Genomic DNA, 14410 nt, shown 5'->3' on the forward strand with positions numbered 1-14410 from the left:
GGAGGTGGAGGAGACAGGAAGTGAGAACATTCCAGTCCGAGAGGGAAGAAGTAGATGAGTCAGGAGAAAAGGTGTGGCCAATCCAGGCCCCCTAATCCCAAATTATCTAGTTTAGCCCCCGTCTCCGCCTCTCGCTCTCAGATTAGACGTGTGGGCCAGAATCAAAATAAAGGCACCGTATGTCCCTCTGTCTCTCTGCAGACAGCTCCTCAACCAAGAACAAACTCTCAACATACACAGAACAAACACTCCTGTCACAAACATATTATTTGCGGTGAGGAATTGTGTCGTGGACAGCTCACTGACCGTACCCATGGCTCTACTGAAGTCAGGCTGGCTCTGGAGACAGAGTGAGTACTGTACCTTCAATGTCTCTCGAATAATGTCATGTTGTAGTCTAACCTAGTGTCTACATGTTTTGGTCTTGGATACAGCCTTAGCCATAACAGGTACTATCTTTACCAAGTGTAGACCTCAACGGCTAAACAAAGCATAAGAAGTTGTGTGGGGCACTAGTATAAGAGTGATATCAGCGCTATATAGTACACTTTGAAAGACAGGTTAAGTGGCGTGTGAGGTCTGTAGAAATCTTTTCTCCCGTCCGCAGTCCATGCCACTCGCTCCAAAAACTATTCTCCCATGTTCTTAAGACTGTTGATGCCATTAAGATCGATTGATTTGGATTTTTAAATAAGATCAGAATCATTCTAGAAGGTGAATGTTACGATTGTTATGAAATTCCAATCCTCGCTCTACTTGTGCAGCCTGGCCATAATCTAATGAGCGTTAGCGAATCAGTGACTCACACAGACAGGCCACAAGCCAACCACTGGGGATTCAACCGCCGGAGAAAAACAACAACGGATTTAGAGCTTCAACCATATAAATAAAAAACACTTAAAATGGCTGTAGGTCTAGCCACTACAGAATCATTGACTAAAATGGGTATGTGCTGAATTGAGACAGAATCTGGCTGACGGTGCATTTCAGTTAATGTGAATAAATGAAATAGCTGGAACATTTCAATAGGTGGATAAATTAAGTAGAGCATTTCAGTTTATGTGGATAAACTAAATAAAAGTATACACAGTTGTCAAAGTCGACCTTACCGATTGGAAACTAGACATCATAAACTAACCCCAACTCTACTCCACTTCACACTCCATCTCCCCCCCTCCCTCTCTCCTTTCCTCCCTCCCTCTCTTCCTTACTTACTTCTGTCAGCCTCTATCCTAAAACACTGGAAGCTGAATTGGTGTGACCTATGGATCGATGGAACCCTGGCCTTCTACAAGACGGACAGTAGGCGAGAATTTGAGCACCGAGTGGGCCTCAAGACCAGTTGTGTGAGCGTCAAGTCTGGCCTGGAGTGTGCAGGTGAAGAGGGAGTATATGGAAAGATTGGGGTGTTCAACAGACAATGGATGCGTCCGAAATGGCAACCTATTCCCTGGGCTTATAGTGCACTACTTTTGACCAGAGTTTCTTGAGACATGCTGTATTCTTTATTACAGAAAGAACGTGGAGTCCAAATATCTTTATTGACCTACAAAAGATTGTGCCTTTGATCTGGACCCAAATAAAGTATTGAAATATACAGTGTCCATATTAGACTGACACAACACCAGTTTATATTGAGGCTGTCCTAATATGGACACCCTAATAATGTGTGTGTAAGTGTGTGTAACCCTAGCTGTCTCTGTTGTTGTGCAGGTCTCTCTCCCCCAGAGAACCACCCCAGGGAAAACCTGGTGGTGGTGCAGCTTAAAGACAGTACCACAGTGATCCTGTGTGCCAACAGTGAGGACGAGGCACTGTGAGTCTATACCCCTTTCTTTTTTCCACACACACACACACACCACACACACACACACACACACACACACACACACACACACACACACTCCCTCGGTTTTACAGTACACATTCTTTCTTTCTCTCTCACTCTCTCTCTAATTCTCCCTTCCTTTCTTTCTCATTTTCTCATTCTGTTTTTACAGAGCGTGGAAATTGACAATTCTAGAGGTGAGACGAAACCCAGTAAGTAACTCAGTATATTTCTACAACGTGCACCACTGAGTACTGTATCAATAAATCCCATATCCATATCATACAGTATATGATCAATGCTTATTGGGATGCTCAGAGGATATTATTGTTTTATCCCTAGCCTTATCTTATCTTCTTATCCTTTCCAGTTTGTTTATGACCCGTATAACGACTCCTACCCGTCCGTCCCAATGGACAGCCACAACACCATCTACCTGGCTCCTGGATCAGGTAAGGACAACACACCCAAGCTCTGGGTCATATTCATTACTGCACACCGTAGCAAAATGTTTCACAAGTTCAGGTAGTCCCTCCCTGTTTCAGTCTGTTTTCTTCCGTTTGGTGCCTAGTGAATACGACTGATGTTAGCAAGTAAACAGTGTGAATCTAGCAATCCTTTCCAAGACTCCCTGAAATCAGTTGTTGAGAAAACTATCCTGGTTATATCAAATCCGAAAATTCTGATAAAACACACTCATATATTCACCTATGCTCCTGTATACAGTAGTACACCATATATTCAGCATCCTGTCTCACCCTCCATCTCTCTCAGGTACCCACCACATACTGATCCAGAGAGACCCATACGATGGCATAGGAGAGCAGGTGGCACTGGGGCTACTGGCGGGCATGGCGGCAGGCGCTGCTATGCGCTCCTTTCTCTGGATGCCCTTCTTTTTCTGCTGATATAGAAGGCCTCTATAAGCAGGGAGGCACGGCTGGGAAACGCCCAGGCTCATATATGTAGGAGTGCTGCTGTAGGCGTCACTCCTAAAAGTCTTATATTCTTGTCATACTTGAGTAAAAGTAAAGATACCTTAATAGAAAAGGACTCAAGTAAAAGTGAATGTCACCCAGGAAAAGTCTAAAAGTATTTGGTTTTAAATATATTTAAGTATCAAAATTAAAGTATAAATTATTTCAAATTCCTTATATTAAGCAAACTAGATGGCACAATTAAAAAAAAAAAGTTTTATGGATAGCCAGGGGCACACTCCAAAAAATAAATAGTAAAGTACAGGTACTCCAAAACACTACTTAAATAGTACTTTAAAGTATTTTTACTTAAGTACTTTAGACCACTGCTGTTGCAGAATATGGGTGCACGTGTGTGTGTGTATCATCATTTGTTGTATATTTGTCCTTAATGACATAGGCTAAATTCACACAGCATATTTAGTATGAATGTACAGTACCAGTCAAAAGCTTGGACACACCTACTCATTCCAGGTTTTTACTTTATTTTTACTATTTTCTACATTGTAGAATAATAGTGAAGACATCAAAACTATGAAATAACACAAATGGAATCTTGTAGTAATCAAAAAAGTGTTAAACAAATCAAAATATATTTTATATTTGAGATTCTTCAAAGTAGCCACCCTTTGCCTTGATGACAGCTTTGAACACACTTGGCATTCTCTCAACTAGCTTCATGAGGTAGTCACCTGGAATGCATTTCAATTAACAAGTATGCCTTGTTAAAAGTTAATTTGTGGAATTTCATTCCTTCTTAATGCGTTTGAACCAATCAGTTGTGTTGTGACAAGGTAGGGGTGGTATCCAGATGGAAGCCCTATTTGGTAAAAGACCAAGTCCATATTATGGCAAGAACAGCTCAAATAAACAAAGAGAAACAACAGTCCATCATTACTTTAAGACATGAAGGTCAGTCAATGGCGAAAAGTTTCTTCAAGTGCAATTGCAAAAACCATCAAGCGCTATGTTGAAACTGGCTCTCTCATGAGGACTGCCACAGGAAAGGAAGACCCAGAGTTACCTCTGCTGCAGAGGATACGTTCATTAGAGTTAACTGCACCTCAGATTGCAGCCCAAATAAATGCTTCACAGAGTTCAACTAACAGACACATCTCAACATCAACTGTTCAGAGAAGACTGCGAGAATCAGGCCTTCATGGTCGAATTGCTTAGAAGAAACCACTACTAAAGGACACCAATAAGAAGAAGAGACTTGCTTGGGCCAAGAAACACAAGCAATGGACATTAGACCGGTGGAAATCTGTCCTTTAGTCTGAATCCAAATTTGAGATTTTGGTTCCAACTGCCGTGTCTTTATGAGACACAGAGTAGGTGAAAGGATGATCTCTGCATGTGTGGTTCCCATCAGGAAGTACCGAGGAGGAGGTGTGATGGTGTCGGGGTGCTTGCTGGTGACACTGTCTGTGATTTATTTAGAATTCAAGGCCCACTTAACCAGCATGGCTACCACAGCATTCTGCAGTGATACGCCATCCCATCTGGTTTCTGCTTAGTGGGACTAACATTTGTTTTTCAACAGGACAATGACCCAAAACACACCTCCAGGCTGCGTAAGGGCTATTTGACCAAGAAGGAGAGTGATGGATTGCTGCATCAGATGACCTGGCCTCCACAATCACCTGACCTCAACCCAATTGAGATGGTTTGGGATGACTTGGACTGCAGAGTGAAGGGAAAGCAGCCAACAAGTGCTCAGCATATGTTGGAACTCCTTCAAGACTGTTGGAAAAGCATTCCTCATGAAGCTGGTTGAGAGAATGCCAGAAGTGTGCAAACGTGTCATCAAGGCAAAGGGTGGCTACTTTGAATAATCAAAAATATTCAAAATATTTTGATTTATTAACACTTTTTTGGTTACTACTGTACATGATTCCATGTGTGCTATTTCATAGTTGTGATGTCTTCACTATTATTCCACAATGTAGAAAATAGTAAAAAAGAAGGAAAAACCCTTGAATGAGTAGGTGTGTCCAAACTTTTGACTGGTACTCTATATGAAACGTATGCAACAAATATGAAAAACATAAACGACCCGACCCGCATATTCAGCTGCTTGAGGTTTATGGCACCCCACAGAACCCTTGACTGCAACATTTTTTTTACTTGAAACATCGAGATGCTGATTACATTTATTAACCTTAGATCCTGTACTTAATTTCAGGTACAGTTTTCCATTCACTATGTTTGAGTGCAATGCTGTTGTTACTTTCAAATTGAATAAAATAGTTTCAAAACCATGGCTATGAAAATGTATATAAGATGACAGAATACTTACTTACATAATCGTAATTCCTATGTGGAATATAAGGCTTTCATGAGAGTGCATCACTGTTGCCTATATTCAGCCTGTCTGGTGATGGTGTTCCATTGCCCGACCAGAGTCCTTCATCTCCTTGGCTTTTCCTCCATGTCTCTTTAGGGTAGCAACAGTTTCTTTTGTGATATAAAGCATAGAGAAATATGTATCAAATACACTCCCCTACTTATATATTTGGACAGTAAGGTTAAAAAGTTTAATTTGTCTCTATACTCCAGCATTTTGGACTTCAGATCAAATGTTTTATATGAAGCGACAGTACAGAATGTCACCTTTTATTTGAGGGTATTTTCATATATATCTGTTTTACAGTTTAGAAATGAATGCACTTTATGTATCTCGTCCCCCCGCATTTGAAGGTGTCATAAGTATTTGAACAAAGTGCATTAAATGTAGTCCAAAGTTTAGTATTTGGTCACATATTCCTAGCATGCAATGACTAAATCAAGCTTGTGACTCTACAAACTTGTTGGAAGCATTTGCATTTGGTTTTGGTTGTTTCGGATTATGTTGTGCCCAATAGAAATGTATAGTAAATAATGCATTGGGTGATTTTGGAGTCAATTTTATTGTAAATAAGAATAGAATATGTTTCTGAACACTTCTACATTAATGTGAATGCTACAATGATTACAGATAATCATGAATGACTAACGATAAGTGAGAAAGTTACAGACTCAACAAAGATCATGCTCCCATCATTGCGTGATAGGAATATGGGGCCAAATACTAAACTTTTGACTAAATGTAATATACTGTAAGTGAATTTCTCCAAATACTTACAGTATGACACCTTCAAATGGGGACTATATACATAAAATGCTTTCATTTCAACGGTAAAACAAATATGTAAGAAAATACCCTCAAATAAAAGGTGACATTTTGTACTGTAGCCATTGTATCTCATATCCAAAATGCTGGAGTATAGAGCCGAATTAAAAGGTTTAGCTTCAATGTCCAAATAAATACATAGGGGAATACATGTATAATTTATTAGACATCAGTTGTAGCCTACACACTTGTCACTCAATCTACATTGATGTAGTTTTTCTCCAAAACAATATTCACATGATGATGGTGAACTTCAGAGAAGCAGAAGCAAACCATACCACTAGAGGGAGACAGAGCACATGAAACTAACATCTAAAGGTTTGCTCCTAACAGAACTTTGCTTGCCGAAGCGAATGGCTTGTGCCTCGCATACTCCCCTAAAAGACCTTCACTTTAAATATTAGAAACAAGCGGCAATATCACAGTTTGGCCCTCTTGAGAAGCTGTTGCAGCAACATAGCCAGTATACACTTCCTCAAAATAAACTCAATTAATCTCCGTAAAGCATGTCGCATGTCGCATGCTGCCCAGTTGAAACAGTTTGCGCATATATTATGAAGACATTTTGTTCGTATAAAAAATAATAACTTGATAAATACTGCACCTCTTAGATGTAAAATTGCGTGACTAAGACTTCCTCAGCAAAAAACTCTACATTAATGACAGATTTCTTGACGTATCTTAGATTAATTTGACTATTTTGAGGAAGTGTATACTGGCTATGTTGTTGCTACGGCTCTCAAGAGGGACAAACAGTAATATTTCCGTGTTTTTTTTCCTGAGGTCTTTTAAGGGAGTATGCTAGGGGCAAACCAAACCTCATATGCGGGCGCCTTTAGCCTAGATTCAGGGGTAAAATTGATGGGAAATGACTGGGAACTGAATTCCGAAAAGTTACAATTTAAAAAAAACGGAATTCAATTGCTTATTAAACTCTGCTTGTTCATGTGGTTTTTAGCATCGAGTCATAAATCAAGAGTCTGACCTTTCTACACCATGCCTTTCCACCATAACAAATAAACCATCCTACAAAATCAAGTGTTGTTTTTTGTTTGAATTAAATGTCAGTGGTTACAACTTCTTAATAACACTGTAATTCAGTGAACTGATTCATCACACACAACGGGAAGGCTGTTGTAAAGCAGACCTACAGTAAGGCAAATTAACAATCATTTACTTGATCTCTAAACGATAAAATTATATATTTTTATGAAGCTCTCAAATCAGCCATGATTAATCAACAAAACCTTAAATTATCCTTGATTTTCGCTTTAAATGTCCTTGACACTCGCTTTGATGGTCAATGACACCAGTCTGTGCCTCTCTCCTTTTTAATTAACCCTTTCCCAGATTGTGTGGTTGTTTTGAATATCTTGTATTTGCTTGATAAATTGTTAGCAAACTTTTATACACCAGCTGATGCCATATTGCATAACATATGCCTACCTACATGTTTTAGCCTACAAATAAATGTCGGCTGTTGCAGTGAAGACAGATAAACTGTGGTTACTACCTTATTCTTTCTTTCACGTTTAATTGATTAAGCACTTTAGGGTATTTCTTATTATATTACTTCACATTGATAGACAATTCACTAGAAAGAAATGCAAATGTTCCTTTCAGGGAAAGATTCAATCAGAAAACGGTGTTTACAAAAATGAAACACGTTGCATTATGGGAGTAGAATGATTGACACGGCAGCCATTTTCCTGCTGGACGCCGTGTTCCCACCATTGTGTGAGAGATAGTAAATACTGAAACTGCCAGACAACCATAACATTTATTTCCTTGCGAAAAAACATTTATATTCACGTCAGGTAAGTGGCATATTTTAGCATGTTGTTTTGTCTAAAACACTAAACCACATTTTTATATAAGTTTTAGATTGGTTAAACTTCATTTTATTTCAAAATATCCTTCCATTCCGTCGGTGTAGAAATGGAAAAGCGACTGCCGCGATGCCAGAGGCTTTCTACTTCCATTGGCGGAAGCAGATATAAAATTCTGATCCAATTTCATGTATAGTTTTACTTCGCTTGTACGGTGTAAACAAACATTCACCTACAACTCAAAGCAACTTTTTGGATAGCTACAGTTGTCTACTTTGATGTTTTAATACTCGTAGTCCTGATTTGTGCTTTGTTTTTATTAGATTTTTCAAAGTTTGTGTTCCGCTCTTTGCCAGTACATTGGTAGACTTATTCGATTGCCTCTCCATCTGCGGCCATAATCTTGCGGTTAGAGGCGGCACAATGGTTTGTGGACCCAGCCCTACGTTCTAAGTAGTGTATCTTGATTGGTCGACAGCGAGAAAATTGCCAACTGGATTGGATGTTTTTCGATAAGCGATCTGCATACTAGTTTGATTGGTTGGGCAGTATCCGAGTGTTCACGGGTAGGATACTGGCCCAGAGAAATAGATTTCCGTGACTGGCCCACTGTTGCTGTAGCATTGCAGCTGTACAGCAAAATAGAAAGTTGTCATGACAGAGTAGTATTCCAGATGGAACCATTTCAGTCATCATTTCTCCATAATAGCAACATACTAGTTAGTCGGATTAATCAGGCTGTAATACACAATTAATTGGTATATACAGCCTGAGACATTTGTTTGCAAAATCATCTAAATATTCCTTACAAGCCAGAATGTTTAATGAAATTACATTTACAATTACTATACTGGTTGTACGTGTGGTTTGGCCTTTTGCTGCTCGAAATTTCAGACAAAATATCCACAGGAAGGTATTGTTTACCTGACTTTTTAAGAGAGCTTGTAGGTACAGTGCATTCTGAAAGTATTCAGACCCCTTGACTTTTCCCACATTTTGTTACGTTACAGCCTTGTTCTAAAATGGATTAAATAAATAAAAAGTCCTCATCAATCTACACACAATACCCCATAATGACAAAGCGAGAATAGGTTTTTAGACATTTTTGCAAATGTATTAGAAGAAGAAAAAAAACAGATACCTTATTGACATAAGTATTCAGACCCTTTGCTATGAGACTCGAAATTAAGCTCAGGTGCATCCTGTTTGTATTGATAATCCTAAATTCAATTGATTGGACATGATTTGGAAAGGCACACACCTGTCAATATAAAGTCCCACAGTTGACAGTGCATGTCAGAGCAAAAACCAAGCCATGAGGTGAAGGAATTGTCTGTAGAGCGCCGAAACAGGATTGTGGCAAGGCACAGATCTGGGGAAGGGTACCAAAAATGTCTACAGCATTGAAGGTCCCCAAGAACACAGTGGCCTCCATCATTCTTAAATGGAAGAAGTTTGGAACCACCAAGACTTCCTAGAGCTGGCTCCCCAGCCAGGTTCAATATCCAAAATAAAGTAAGATTCTCTGCTCTGAGGAAACCAAGATTGAACTCTTTGTCCTGAATGCCAAGCGTTGTGTCTGGAGGAAACCTTGCACCATCCCTACGGTGAAGCATGGTGTTGGCAGCATTATGCTGTGGGGATGTTTTTCCAGCATCAGGGACTGGGAGACTAGTTAGGATCGAGGGAAAGATGAACGGAACAAAATGCAGAGAAATCCTTGATGAAAACCTGTTCCAGAGCGCTCAGGCCCTCTGACTGAGGCAACGGTTCACCTTCCAACAGGACAACGACCCTAAACACACAGCCAAGACAACGCAGGAGTGGCTACGGTATAAGCCTCTGAATGTCTTTGAGTGGACCAGCCAGAGCCCGGACTTGAACCCGATCGAACATCTCCGGAGAGACCTGAAAATAGCTGTACAGCAATCCAGACAGAGCTTGAGAGGATCTGCGAAGAAGAATGGGAGAAACTCCCCAAATACAGGTGTGCCAAGCTTGTAGTGTCATTCCCAAGAAGACTCAAAGCTGTAATCGCTGCCAAAGGTGCTTCAACAAAGTACTGAGTAAAGAGTCTGAATACTTATGTAAATGTGATTTTTCTGTTATTACAAATTTGCAAAAATTCCTAAATATGTTTTTGCTTTGTCATTATGGGGTTTTGTGTGTAGATTGAAGGGGAGAAAAAACAACTATTTAATCCATTTTAGAATAAGGCTGCAAAGTAACAAAATGTGGAAAAAGTCAAGGGGTTTGAATACTTTCCGAATGCGCTGTATATTCATTTGGGACCTAGGTAAAGTTAGTTTTATATTGCATTTTTCCCCCATCAATAGCTATTGAAGCAAGCATGACATGACAAAGAAAATTGTATATTCTGAATCAGGAGAGGATGGAGAATGATCTTTTTAATGTATTTTTATTCAAGCTCCAATATAAAACAAACTGCTTAGGTGCTGAACTGAACCATATATCTACCAGCTCTCTAAAAAGTCAGGTAAACAATACTTTCCTGTGGATATTTTTTCTAATATTTTGAGTAGCAGAAGGACAAACCACACAGACAACTGGTACAGTAAGTTGAAATGTAATCTTTTTAACATTCTGGCTCGTAAGGAACATTTACAAGATTTTCCACACACGCTGTATCAGGCTGTATATTCAAATTAATTGTATATTACAGTTTGATTAATCAGACATTTAACACTTTGAAAAATTATATTTCAATATATTTGGAACTCACAGAATGTATCTAACAGAGCATTGTTGACACATATTCAACATGTTTCTAATGTGGTTTTTCCTGTCTTTCAAGTATAACTAACTCGTCATGGCTCGTACCAAGCAGACCGCCCGTAAATCCACTGGAGGAAAGGCTCCGCGTAAGCAGCTGGCCACCAAGGCTGCCCGCAAGAGTGCGCCGTCCACCGGTGGGGTCAAGAAGCCCCATCGTTACAGGTAAAGCATCGGTTCACCCCTAGAAATAAAAGTCTGTGTTCATTATGACATGTAGAGCTTGTGTGAAACCACAGAGGTGCTACCAATCCATATTGTTATGGAAATGACTTGACAATCCTGTAAGTCCCTTTGTGTGTCCGAAATGGCACCCTATTTCCCATATAGTGCACTACTTTTGACCAGGACCCATAGGAAATAGGTTGCCATTTCAGACGCAGACACTGTTTTCAATTAGCCGTTCAAACAAGCCTTATAACTAAGCAGTGACTGCTGGTAAACGGTCGTAACCACTCAGTCTTTACCATGGCCAGACACGACCAGGGCAGTAGCATTCAGCATGGGGATATGAGCAGTGAAGTACTATAGTAAAAGAGAAAAGCATATAATGACCTTTCCCCCTAGTCATACTGACAGTGTGTTGGTTCCAGGCCCGGCACTGTGGCCCTGCGTGAGATCCGTCGGTACCAGAAGTCCACTGAGCTGCTTATCCGCAAGCTGCCGTTCCAGCGCCTGGTGAGGGAGATTGCTCAGGACTTCAAGACCGACCTGCGCTTTCAGAGTGCCGCCATTGGAGCACTTCAGGTCAGTAGCTGTGTGTTTGTGAAACTCTATCCCTCCTAACCCAGATCCTTTCCTAATTGGCCTACTACACACATCTGAATTTTTTTTTTTTTGTGCTGACCCACTGTTCACCATGCGTGTGTGTGTTTGAAAATCTTTCTGTCTGCAGGAGGCCAGCGAGGCATACCTGGTGGGTCTGTTTGAGGACACCAACCTGTGCGCCATCCATGCCAAGCGTGTCACCATCATGCCCAAAGACATCCAGCTGGCACGCCGCATCCGCGGAGAGCGTGCTTAGATGCCGTCCTTCTTTCTTTTCTCTCTTTAATGTTTCAGCTCTATTCTCTTTTTCTTTACCTCGAACTGTCCTCACCTTCACTCCCTCGTTCCCCCCGCCCTTCCATCTCACTCCTCAGCCCCCTCTCCCTGTATTCTTCTTGGTAGACTTTAGAGTAACGGTGATTATGATGAGATAGAAACGTGTTTGAAAAGTCTCGTCTCATAGTTTTTGTCTTCAGCAGATGCTTTAGGGTACCTTTTTTGTGCATGTAGTAGGTGTCGCTGATCAGACAAATACACATATACACACACACTTAGAACCATGCATCCTCAGCTCTCCTACAACAAAACTCCACTCTGATTGACCAGGGGAGATATCAGGCAAGTGTGTGTTTTGTGACAGGCGTTGGGTTTCTGCAACACTCTCACACACAGGTGTACAGACCAGAGGGGTGTCGCCCCGGGGCTAGTCTGCTTAAGGGGAGTGGCAACTTCCACAGCAGGGTGCTACTTAAACTAACCCCAGGGCCTCTGCCCTGTCTGACCACCTCCCATTCTCACCCACTTCCTGCTCCATCCTCTACACCTGATCTGGGGTACTCTCCCCATGCGCCCTCCTGCCCACCACAGCCAGACCCCAACCCCTTCCCCGCCTACTCCCCTGATCCCTATCCAGCCCTTCCGCACTCTCCTGCCCCTCTAAATCGATGGTTGGGAGGTGGTTGTCTGTGGAGCGCTGTTAGTCTGTTGGTGTGAGAGCTCTGATCAGCCAAGCAAATTGTATTCAAAGGTAAACAAGTATCTCTTCTTGGTTACTTATTTTGTTTTATTACTATCATTGTGGATATGGTGTCTTTAAAAAATATATATAATTCATACATATATTTTCTTTTTACAACTGCCAGAGATGTCAAAATAGGAATAAGAAAAAACTAAGTGATTGACGTTTTAAGACATGGGAAACTTGTTTTTACAGAATTATTTTTAAACCAATCAGGAAGAGCTCTGTTTCATAAGAGAGCTCCTGTTCCAAAGGCAGCCACACGGGGCCGATATATACCAGCCCCCTTCCTATTTTGTTTTTCTCACTATCAATTTGTCATTATCCATGATGCTACTCTCAATCTCTTTACCCGATCTCTGTCTCTTAAGATAAGCATTAGAGTTGTCACACCTGTATAAATTGACTTTGTAGTAGCAAGAGTTACTCTGCACGTTTGTCTTCTTTTCTGTTGCTCTCACTTCTCTAGCTCTGACCATAGAATCTGTCCTTTTCCTCGAAATTTGTGATACACAATATAACCTCATGTTTGTTTTCTTATATTTTTTCTTATTCCTCCAGATTTTCAGATGTTTAAATAAGCTAATGTTTGTATTTTCCAAATTTCTCATATTATGGTGGTAATAAATAGATATACAAAATGGGTGTCTTTGTCCATTTCCTTTTCTACAAATGTTTCACTCTTTACTTGTTGTTGCGTGCGTAGTCTGTAAGAGATGTAGGATTTTGATTGATGAAACATTCCGGTGAGCTACCCATTTGATTTGAAAGAATATGATTTATAAATGCGACTAGATTACCGATGGGCATCTTTTGATGGGGGTGGGGGCCACAAAAAATCTGAAGTCATGAGGGGCTGGGGTTTCTCACGTGTCTGTATACCCACATGTGCATCATGCAATTCTACTAAGTTTGCTATGGGGCGGAGAGGAAACAGCTGTTTTAGAGCAAATTTCCTGTGATTCTACACATTTTGCCATAAACTGGAGAGAGAAATGTTTGCAGTTTTGGACTGTTTTTTTCCTTCAGTTTCTTGCTTAGTGAACACGACCCAGGTAGCCTATGTTTATTTCTTCCATTTTTTATTTAACCTTTATTTAACTAGGAAAGTAATTTAAGAAAAAACTTGTATTTACAATGACGGCCTACCAAAAGGCGAAAGGCCTCCTATGGGGACAAGGGCTGGGATAAAAAAAATCTAAATATAGGACAAAACACACATGACAAGAGAGACCCCACAACACTACATAATGAGAGACCTAACACGACAACATAGCATAGCAGCAACACAGCATGGTAGCGACACAACATGGCAGCAGCACAACATGGTAGCAGCACAAAACATGGTACAAACGTTATTGGGCACAGACAACAGCATAAAGGGCAAGAAGGAAGAGACAACAATACATCACTCAAAGCAGCCACAACTGTCAGTTAAAATGTCCATGATTGAGTCTTTGAATGAAGAGATGGAGAATAAACTGTCCAGTTTGAGTGTTTTTTGCAGGTAGTTCCAGTCGCTAGCTGCAGCGAACTGAAAAGAGGAGCGACTCAGGGATGTGGGTTCTTTGAGGACCTTTAACAGAATGTGACTGGCAGAACGGGTGTTGTATGGGGAGGATGAGGGCTGCAGTAGGTATCTCAGATAGGGGGAATGAGGCCTAAGAGGGTTTTATTAATAAGCATCAACCAGTGGGTCTTGCGACGGGTATACAGAGATGACCAGTTTACAGAGGCATATAGAGTGCAGTGATGTGTCCTAGGAGCATTGGTGGAAAATCTGATGGCTCAATGATATTGAACATCTAGCCGCTCGACAGCACCCTTACCTGCCGATCTATAAATTACATCTCCGTAATCTAGCATGGGTAGAATGATCATCTGAATCAGGGTTAGTATGGCAGCTGGGGTATGTAGTAGGACTTGCCCTAGCTGTGTGTAAAATGTGGTGCCTCTATCACAAAAGGCACAATTTCTCTCAAATCTGCCACTCAAAGTGATTACAGTGGTGACTACATATATATT

General features: G+C 40.7%; 2 protein-coding genes across 6 annotated transcripts in view; one reads left to right on the forward strand and one right to left on the reverse strand.

The window, feature by feature from the left end:
• LOC106567592 (protein FAM168A) overlaps window positions 1–7003 on the reverse strand; it is a 107255-nt gene extending 100252 nt beyond the window's left edge. For 2 of the 5 annotated variants that reach the window (XM_014137101.3, XM_045693480.2), the window contains exons 1-2: window positions 6582–7003; window positions 5105–5262 (exon numbers count right to left, since the gene is read on the reverse strand). Coding sequence is in view for 3 of the 5 variants with exons in the window: in XM_014137099.3 (XP_013992574.3) it covers window positions 2611–2789 (179 nt within the window). In the remaining 2 variants the exon portion in view is untranslated. Of the gene's footprint in view, window positions 1–2610; window positions 3309–5104; window positions 5263–6581 lie in introns of those variants that run through there. The other 3 variants (XM_014137097.3, XM_014137099.3, XM_014137093.3) reach the window with 3 other exon arrangements.
• A 536-nt stretch (window positions 7004–7539) lies between these two features.
• On the forward strand, window positions 7540–13030 carry LOC106567593 (histone H3.3A). Its single transcript, XM_014137102.3, has 4 exons — window positions 7540–7794; window positions 10622–10764; window positions 11193–11346; window positions 11495–13030. Exons 2-4 carry the CDS (start codon window positions 10637–10639, stop codon window positions 11621–11623), a joined length of 411 nt encoding a protein of 136 aa, XP_013992577.1. The 5' UTR covers window positions 7540–7794; window positions 10622–10636; the 3' UTR covers window positions 11624–13030.
• Window positions 13031–14410: the final 1380 nt, after the last annotated feature.

Source organism: Salmo salar, chromosome 13, assembly GCF_965601325.2.
Source record: "Salmo salar chromosome 13, fSalSal1, whole genome shotgun sequence".
NCBI classification, from domain to species: Eukaryota; Metazoa; Chordata; class Actinopteri; order Salmoniformes; family Salmonidae; genus Salmo; species Salmo salar.

Coding starts and splice junctions, on each gene's coding strand:
- LOC106567593 (XM_014137102.3), top strand. CDS start 10,637: ATGGCTCGTACCAAGCAGACCGCCCGTAAATCCACTGGAGGAAAGGCT. Junction 10,765..11,192: donor AAGAAGCCCCATCGTTACAG/GTAAAGCATCGG, acceptor TGTTGGTTCCAG/GCCCGGCACTGTGGCCCTGC. Junction 11,347..11,494: donor CCGCCATTGGAGCACTTCAG/GTCAGTAGCTGT, acceptor TTCTGTCTGCAG/GAGGCCAGCGAGGCATACCT.